This window comes from Peromyscus maniculatus, chromosome 5 (genome assembly GCF_049852395.1).
Source record: "Peromyscus maniculatus bairdii isolate BWxNUB_F1_BW_parent chromosome 5, HU_Pman_BW_mat_3.1, whole genome shotgun sequence".
In the NCBI taxonomy this organism is placed as follows: Eukaryota; Metazoa; Chordata; class Mammalia; order Rodentia; family Cricetidae; genus Peromyscus; species Peromyscus maniculatus.
Genome location: NC_134856.1, coordinates 122,556,049 through 122,565,350, shown reverse-complemented (window position 1 = coordinate 122,565,350; position 9,302 = coordinate 122,556,049). Strand labels below are relative to the sequence as shown.

At 40.7% G+C, this 9,302-nt stretch overlaps 1 protein-coding gene across 2 annotated transcripts in view; it reads right to left on the bottom strand.

The window, feature by feature from the left end:
• Positions 1-201: 201 nt before the first annotated feature.
• Positions 202-9,302, bottom strand: part of Tmem170b (transmembrane protein 170B) — a 40,099-nt gene continuing 30,998 nt past the window's right edge. For both annotated transcript variants that reach the window (XM_076573225.1, XM_006972805.4), the window contains one exon: positions 202-7,544. In XM_076573225.1, coding sequence (XP_076429340.1) covers positions 7,414-7,544 — 131 coding nt within the window. In that variant the 3' untranslated portion in view covers positions 202-7,413. The remainder of the gene's footprint in view (positions 7,545-9,302) is intronic.

Sequence of the window (9,302 nt, the reverse complement as noted above, 5' to 3'; positions counted from 1 at the left end):
AAACAGCAAACGATCAGGAGAGGTCATGTTATTGTGTTTTCTATGGCTTTTGTGGTACCAGAGATTGAACCCAGAATCTTACAAATGCTAGACAAGCATTGTAGCTCTGAGCCATATCACTGGCCTGTGAGAATACACTGAGTCCACTGTGAGTGAGTTGAGAAGATACAGACTTTAGACAGTCAAGAGTCCAGCACCGTGTAAAGCTTTTGAAGACAGGTTTATTTATATATAAGTGCATGAAATTGAATACAGAAACTTTATTAAAATACTGTATATTACAAATTTTAATCCAATAAATTCTGTGTAATGACACAATAAATTCTGTGTACGACATTGAAGTGCTGGGTTCAGTTTAACAGATGTTCTGTGTGTTGTCCTCAGTTCACCCTGTATACTACAGAGGAGAGCCACGTGCGGCTCTCCGAAGTTGTCCTGGGACCAGACGCGGGATGGTGTGAGTTGTGCATCTTTTACAGCAGTGGATTGACTGCGGTCTCATCTTCGCAGGCCAACTTTCAAGGATCAAGATAACTTGCATATGTTTATTGCTGCCCTTTGAAGAAAATGTGTGGTGAAAAATAATTTAAAATAAGGACCAGCATCTCTGAGGCTAACCCGATGCTTACTGCAATTAAAATACTTAAAATTCACTGCAAAATTTGTGTTCTCCAGGAAGTTATGCTATATATACAATGAAATTTGTACATGACTTGGGAAATAAAAAAATTGCTCATATAAAATTAAAAATCAATAGTATACAATATTTACAGCCGGTTAGGTATTACATATAAACATATTTTAAATAATCCTTCAAAATGAAACTGTTTTATGTAAACATGCAGTACACATATTCATACAGTGTAGTTTATAGTCTTAACAGAAGGGGAAGTTGTGTTCACATAATGCAGGTACTTCATCAAACACACTCTTGCTTGAGTATCACCCTCCAATGTCTATTCTTCCTGTCTTTAAGCTTCACAGTACATTTAGTATTTTTATTGTAAAAATAAATCCCTGATGGCAAACGTATTTCTAAAGGTTACATAAAGTCTGTCCTTGTACTACAATATTAAACTAACACTGTTCACACAGGAATCTCTAGTGTACCATAAAACCCAGCTTTAAAATCCCACATTTAATTTGCTTGACCACATATTTCCCCGTTTCACACTTGCTTGGAAAATGAAGAAAGAACCCACAGGAAAGGGAAACGCTGGGGAATGAAGGGTAGTGAAAGCAATTGTCTCCTGTCGTAGCTGGTGGCTGACTGACTCCTCGGGAACCCTAGGAAGGGAGCAGTTGGACTGCCTCAGTGGCCCTTCCTAAGCTCCAGAGTCTCTCTGCAGTGGAGTGTACAAACAAAGCCAGCTCACTGGTACCAACCCCAGCCCCACTGAGGACACTTTGCAAAGGTTCTTAACTTCCAAGACACCGAGTCATCATTTAGCTTTTAAAAATTGTACTGTGGTTCAGCTAAATGATTCATCAGTGGGCTGAGAGCTACTACAATTTTAAAGTGAGTTTCTTAGTATTTTCTGACGGATCAATTATACTTGCTACTTAAACAAAGCCACATTAGCATCTAACTTCAAAGCTGCTCCCTCATCCTGGGACATCTGAAGGCTGAGGCTAACATGAGGGTAGAAGCACAGGTGAATGCTCTGCCAGATTATATGGCTAAAATGAGCAACAGGGGAACTTCTTATTTATCCATCTAAACAGGTGGACCTCATGACTAAAGGTGCGTACTGGGGAGAGAGTCAGACTGTTTCTCGATTTCTCCCTGAAATCGCATCCACTATCATAAACACTGAAAAAAATCTATGCAAACAAAAGCCTCCAGTTGTCTTTCCAGGAAGAAAGCTTTAAAACTGTTCCATCCCAACCACATTCAGTGATGGAATGTAAACATTTTGATTTAAAATGAAGGAGCCAAGCAGTGGCACACACCCCTAATCCCAGTACCTGAGAGGTTGAGACAGGAGGATCACAAGTTCAAAACTAGCCTGGGCTATACAGCAAGTGAGCCCCTATCTCAAATACATAAAACTTAAAATAAAAGCAAACAAAATGTTGTAATATCATTAGTAGTCCCAAGCTACCATTCATTTAGACAGGGCTCTAAAAAAGTTAATATTTAAAAAGTAATTACCAATACACATCCGGGAGGGAAAGTACTCTGGTCCTGGGTCTTAGATGACCATGCATCAGAACTCCTCTTTCTAGGTATTTAGGCCATACTGTTTCCCATTTGACATCAGAGACCTGGGAACTCCCCAAAAGGGGAGAGTGAGATTACATACACTAGCTGTGGGTACAGGATAGCATCTAAAGGAAAACAGGAGCATCACATCGTCCTTCCCTCCGTCACCTCACCCCCACCCCACCCCACCTGATGCCGTCAGCTACTTCCTTTTCCATGGGCACCACGGCATAACTACAGGCACAGAACGCTCACTCTAGACCAGCACTCCAGCTTCTGTCAAGGAACTGTGACACTGAAGAAATAATATCTGACATCTGCTTCAGCAAGGCGAGAGATTGTTACAGAAACTGCTAGATAAATCAGTTCAAAAAACCAAGAAAACTACTAGATAAGTTAAACACACAGGTAAAGAATGTGAGAGCCAATCTCCTAAATTAAGAAATTATTCTGGATCACAGCTCAGCTTGCTCAGAAAGGTGAATGCTGCCCTACCACCACAAAGAGGTAGCCAGTGCACTTCCTGTTTACTGAAAACATTTCATATATTAAGCATTAATTCCTCCCAAACAAATCCTAGCTATGTTCTGTCGTAGGCAAATTCAGAAACCAAGATATCACACTGGATTACCTAGAGGGAACAAGGATCTCCAAGGGAGAAGGGCAAATCTACCACACACAAAATGCACCATGATGTTAAGTGCATGTGTTTGGTAGAGCCCACACTCCTTAGAGTGAAATATTAGCAAACTTGTATCTCACTGGGGTTTAAATTCTTAGCAGGATGGAGGAACTATGCTTGTAGAATGCAGGGAACTTTATCACGCGTGCTTTTGTGCACTGACCTCTTTAACAATTCCTCCTCTTTGAACTTTCCTCTGTTACAAATGGCATTATTCACATACATTTAAAAAACATTATATTTTAAAATCAAATAATGTCCTTTATATTCTGAACAGTTTCAAAAGGATGAGAATTCTGGGCAACCAGGAGACTACTAGATGATGTCATGTTGAACCACTGAGAATATAACCCAAACCCTTGATTTTAAAAAGAAACAGCACTTGACTCAGTTCCACTCAACTTGTGTTACCATACTTCTCTGCAATCTAAACCCGTGAGAAATTCCCCAGTAATTTCCCTGTATTCTTCATGTCTTACACACAAAATCAAAAGGGGTGCTTCCAAATATTGTTTGAGACAGTCTTCAAAAAGGTTTTCAAATGGCAACAGCACTGTCTGCCAACAGTTCAGAACGTGTTCTCAGCATCTTGTCACTCCCTCCATTATAAAATGGTCATAAGTTTAAGATAATGGTATTTTTTTTTTAGGTTAAATAGAAATAGGTAATAAACAAACCAACAGAGACAGGATATAGAAGTCCCAGATGCTCAGGATGACAGGTGACAGGTGACTAGGAGAGGTGGGGAGCTACAACAAGGGCAATCCTTTGGATAACATCAAGAGTCAATGAAGGTCTGAAGTTAATCCAAAGAAGTAGGAGATGGCAGCGGAGGAAATGCTGGCCACCTCTACTCTTCCTGTAGTAACAGCGGTGACAACCCCGGAGTCTCCTCCTGTCTGCCCTGTACCACCAACTCCCCGAAGTACCCTTAGGAGAGTTACCTGCTGACTTTAAGAAGTAAAGAGGAGGTGCCAAAAGCAAGGCTAGAGGAAAGATTTGTTTTCTTTCTTAAAATATACAGAGAGACACGAAATGGATGAAGAAAGGTAAATTTTACAAAACGCCGTCTCTAATGGGTATTGCAAAAATGACCTGTCCATTCTATTGACTGTCTTCTGAGCACTTAATGTCACATATGCATTCTTTTACCCAGGAGAAATTCATCAAAGTCCAGAGTGAAACCTGAAACTAAGAGTGGTTAAACAATGCTCAGATCAGAGGGAACAAGGCGACAGAGCCTAGACACAAGACTGGAGCATTGGCTGAGAATCTAGTCCTTTCTCCCCTAGCTCTGAGCAGCATCTAAGACACTGTAATGCCCAATTCAGAGGATGAGATGGGAAAGGAAAAACTAGGTCACAAGAGGAAGTGAAGGATGAGTCTCAGGAAGCAACAAGGTACTAGCTGCCCAAGCTGTTTAGGGCTTGAAACTGTTTAGCCAGTTCCTGGTGGACTCGAGTGAGGGAATCCTATTTCAGCCATCTTTGTACATAGGAGATGGGAACTCACCAAACTGAGCTAGGTAGTGAGTGCCAGTCTGGGTACCTTAAAGAGGCCACCCTACTTTCCACTGCAAATGAAAGGTCCTGGAAGCACTGTTTCCTATAGCATTTTTTTTTTTTTAAATCTTAAATCATCCAGTGAACCTTCTTTCCTTTCATAAATAAAACCCCCCAAGGGCTTGGAAAAGAAGCAGTGGAATTCTGCATTGCAAATACTAAGAAAGTATCCTGGATAAGACTTTAACACTGGATGATACATATGAGAATTCAAATTAACAATGACACTTTAAATTGAAATGAATGCAGGCATCAGGTCCCCTGAGAAGCCAATGGAACTGTGCCAGGGCCTATGACCTGCACCTCTTTCTTGAGAAGTTAACAGGCTTCACTTGTAACTTACATGAGGCCCTGGTGCTAAAGACTTTTCCTTTGTCATGAAGGAAATTTACTGCTAGACCACGGCCGAGTTTTCAGAACATGAAACTTGACTATGTTGGTGGAAGCTTTTGTCATGTCCCAAACAAGGGTCTCCAGCAAAAATCCTAAACACCCTCCAGTCTAAAAGATCCCTTAACTGAACAAATATAGCAACTTCTCCAATAGGAAAATGTTCATCAAACAAAGCTTTCCAATTGGACCATATTCATATATAGCTATCTATATATGTATATAATGATATACTTGTGTGTGTGTATATATATATATATCATTAAACATTTGTCTCTATAAGAAATGGCTATCTTCTTGAAAACTTCACCATATAAACAGCTATTTAGACAGTTTCATAAATCCATACTATTCAACTGCATTTCAAACTACCAAGAGTGACAGTTACACAAAATCCCAATGGAAGTAACTGAAGAAATTAAAAATGCCCCTCAAAATAAAAGTACACACACATACACACACAAACACAATTCTTAATGCAAATCAGCTTGACAATGAGATGACTTCAGGACAGTCTATAAAATGATAACCCTCTCAGACTTTCATCCTAGAGCAGAAACAGGAGCTCAAACCTCTTTGGTCCATTCATTCACATATTCAATGCGTCAAGTTAATTTCTAGTTAATTTTAGGTTATAAACACTGGGTTCCATATTACCTCCTATGATAACTTTCTTAGATCATAAAATAACCAGGTTAAAATAAATATTTGTTCTGTACATGAGAAGCACTGTCCGTGTTAGCAATTTTCCTGGTGGTACACGAAGCTCTGAATTCCGGACAAGCCGCTTGAGGGAAGAGCAGAAATCAGCCAACAGGAAAGGAGAACCAGGTCTATCTGGAAAAGATGCCTAGGTTTCATTTCAGAAAGCATGAAGAATATAAAGAACACACGGGAGAAACAGCAGGCTTGTACACAGAATCCATCTCTAGACTTGTTTTCCCACACCTCTCAGGGTGAAGACTTACTGATGGTTGATTTGGGGGGGGGGAGGTTGTTGAATTTCCAAGCCACATTATAAACTGCTTTATGTACTGGCAAAAGCAGCCCCTCCAAAAGCTGTCAATATATTCTTTTGCTAGAGAAAAGGGGTATGGATAATAAAAGTCTTAAAACCAAATGAAGTTAAAGAGCTTAGGGGCTCCATTCTTTTTTAGCTTACTTATAAATTCATAATCTCTACAATGGATATTCTCTTAAGTTAGCACATTTGTAATCACAACTAGTTAACCATCTCCCCACAATACTCACTTCAACCAGGGTCTGTACTTTCCCGACTTCTTGTATTCATAACAAACAACTGTGTATTTTTCTAAACCTCCTAAAAGGTTTTACAGACAAATTCTGTATTTTAGAATTTTAATGAGTGTGATCCGAGACTCTATTTGACTCAGGTAATAACTTAGAAACAAAAACTCAAATGACACCCCTGAAATGACCCCTCAGACAAAGGCTCTGTGCTGTCTTGATACACTCTGACTAACTGCCAACTTGTGATACACTATGTCCCCCAGTTTTTATTTAGTGTAATCCTAACCCCACCGCACATACAGAGCAAGAGAGTTACTGTTCTTCCTATGTAAGGTACTTATTAGTCTTCTATAAATGAGGCATTTTAAATCCCAGAGCCTAATTTAGGCCACTCTCTAAGCAGTTAGTACTCCGGAATCAAAGACTGCCGAGACATGTACACATACAACACAATCCTACCACAACATGAGTTAGAAGGTCGTGTTCTGTGACTTATGAGGCAAGAACTTTCTTAGAAGGGTTGAAGAATGCAACATGCATTTCAGACTTCTTACAAAATTTATAAGAAAAATTTCAAATGATATTTTATGACACACAAGTGACGATGTGTTTGAATCCATATAAATAGAATATGATGTACAGGGAAACTATTAAAAGGGTGAAAGTTACTGAAAAGTATGCACCCTCCAAGTCTATTTGAGTCCTTAGAACAGCTCAGCTAGTCTTCCATTAAGAAGACTATTGTTTTTCACATAAATTAAATAACAACACATAGACATATTAAAGCCCCAAGTCCCAGAAACACTCAGCTTTAAAAACCAAATGCCTTCCTTAGTATTGAAAGCCTGGTGTTCGGCATTCATATGGGAGTTAGCATGACAAACAAAGTCTGACTATGTTACCTGAATCCATGTCAAGTATATTCACAGCACTCACCTACATCTACACTTGCAAACTGTCACATGATCGATGTTAACAGAAAGAAAAGTTTGGCACATAGATCAATTTCTCAAAACCTCCCTGTAACTTAACACAACACTGTTGAGAACGATGATTTCAACACCAATGTTAACCTGATTGGCAGCTAAACAAGGTGCTTTTTCTTGCAGCTTCACATAGTGTCCTGTGCACCTTGCCTGGGATGGAGGCACGTAAGGTGCAGTGCGGTAGTGCAATCGCTTGAACGCCAGAGGGCAGGCTTTCCACACGTTTGGACTTGCCCGGTCCCTGCTTGTACAATTTCATTTCAGCTGGTTAACAACGCCATTTCCGGGGAAGCTGTACATCTATTTCCTTAGTGAAGAAGACATTCCGTCAGAACCTCAGAGTGTCGCGAGGATCCTTGAAAAGGAGATGATCAGTGTCAGCACAGTCTGCCCCACACCCCACACCAGGGCTTCCAGGGGAGCCATGTTCTTCCCGGCCACTCTGTAGATGCCTGCCACTGCTGCACCTGGGAGGGAAACAGAGCACAGGGTCACCAGGGCACCACCTGCCACATGGCTGCGGCAAAGGTCACCTTCAGTTTACCAAAGCAGAGAACTTCAACACATCCTCGCTTTTCTATGTGACTGGTTAAAAGTTACTACTTTTACTACACAACACATAATCACTGAATTCAAGAATGGCTTTTTCAACTCAGTTATAGTACACAGCTTATGCTCTCATCTCTTTTAATGTGAGAACTGTTTTAACAATTGCTACTCGTATTTTACTCCAGAATAAAAACTCTTATCCCCTTTCATATATATACATATATAGTATGTGTATGTACACACACGTACACACACACACACACACACACACACACACACACACACACACACACACACACGAAAGGAAAGAATTAGGTGCTGCCCTGGAACTCTGTGCACTAATTCTAGCCAGTAGTCATGGCATGGAAAAGCCTATCAGTGTCTCACAATACAACTAATGGTATTGGAATAACTCAGTAGCCATCTGGAAGAAATAGATTGAAATTCCTACCTCATACCATTCCATCAGGCACACTAAAGAACAAAATGCTAAAAGTAAATAAAACCACAACTATAAACTATGAAACACAAGCGAACGGATTTAGTATCCTAGGAAAGAGGTGACCTTAAAACCATGGTGGTGGGGGAAGGGAGGAGAAAAGAAGAAAAAGTAAAGAAGGGGGGGGGGTAGTAGAAAAGAGAAAAGGAAAAGGACCAGGCATAGTGGCGCACACCTTTAATCACAGCTCTCACGAGGCAGAAGCAGATGGTTCTCAGTGAGTCCTAGGCCAGCCAGGGTTACACAGGTTACACAGTAAGATCCGTCCTCAAAAGTCAAACAAATGTGGTCTGGAGACCACAATGGCTCAATGGCTAAGAGCACTGGCTGCTTTTGCAAAGGACCTGGGTTTGATTCTTAGCACCCACACAGTGGCTCATGACTACCTGTAACTCCAAGGGACCCAACACCCTCTCCATGGGCATCAGGCACACAAGTTGTGCACATACATACACACACACACACACACACACACACACACACACACACACACACACACAATTTAAACGAAACAGCAGAAGCCCTTGATGCAGAGAGTGAGCTCTGCACTCCAGAGGCAGCATTGTCGTGCCTAGGAGCCTACGCTTCTGTCTTTCCCTTTCTGAACTTTCCTGACTCGCTTGCACCAGCCTCGATAAGAGCTGTGCATATTTTACTCTTTCTATTTTGTGCAGTAATTTGGATTGGGGGGTAAATATTCTTTAAAATTTTGGTGGGGTGACCTGAATACCACATTTAGGTCTGGAGATGGGGGAGGGGGCTCTTCAGCATTTCAAAGTTTTAAAAGTGTTTTTGTTCCATTAGTGCTTTCTATTTCTCCGAATGCTAATTGTGACGAATTTTAAGTTTTTAAATTCTTTATTCTTTACCACACTTTGGTTGTTTCCTCAGTCCTGGTCGGTATTTGACTGTCTTAACACTTAGCCTGTCCGCAGTCTATATCTCTCCAGAGCACCAAGTCTTTGTGAATCCTAACTAAACACAACTAGCCAAGCATCACAGTATTTCCTCAACCAATACAACTAAAGTATGACCAAAAAGCACATGCACACCAGTTGTAAGATGATGTTTGGGATTTAAGCAAAGCACACAGCCCTCCCACTGAGGAAAACAGTTTAATCTCTAATGAAAGGGTAGGTAAGTTCCGTAAGTGAACATGTCACATATCCTAACATTC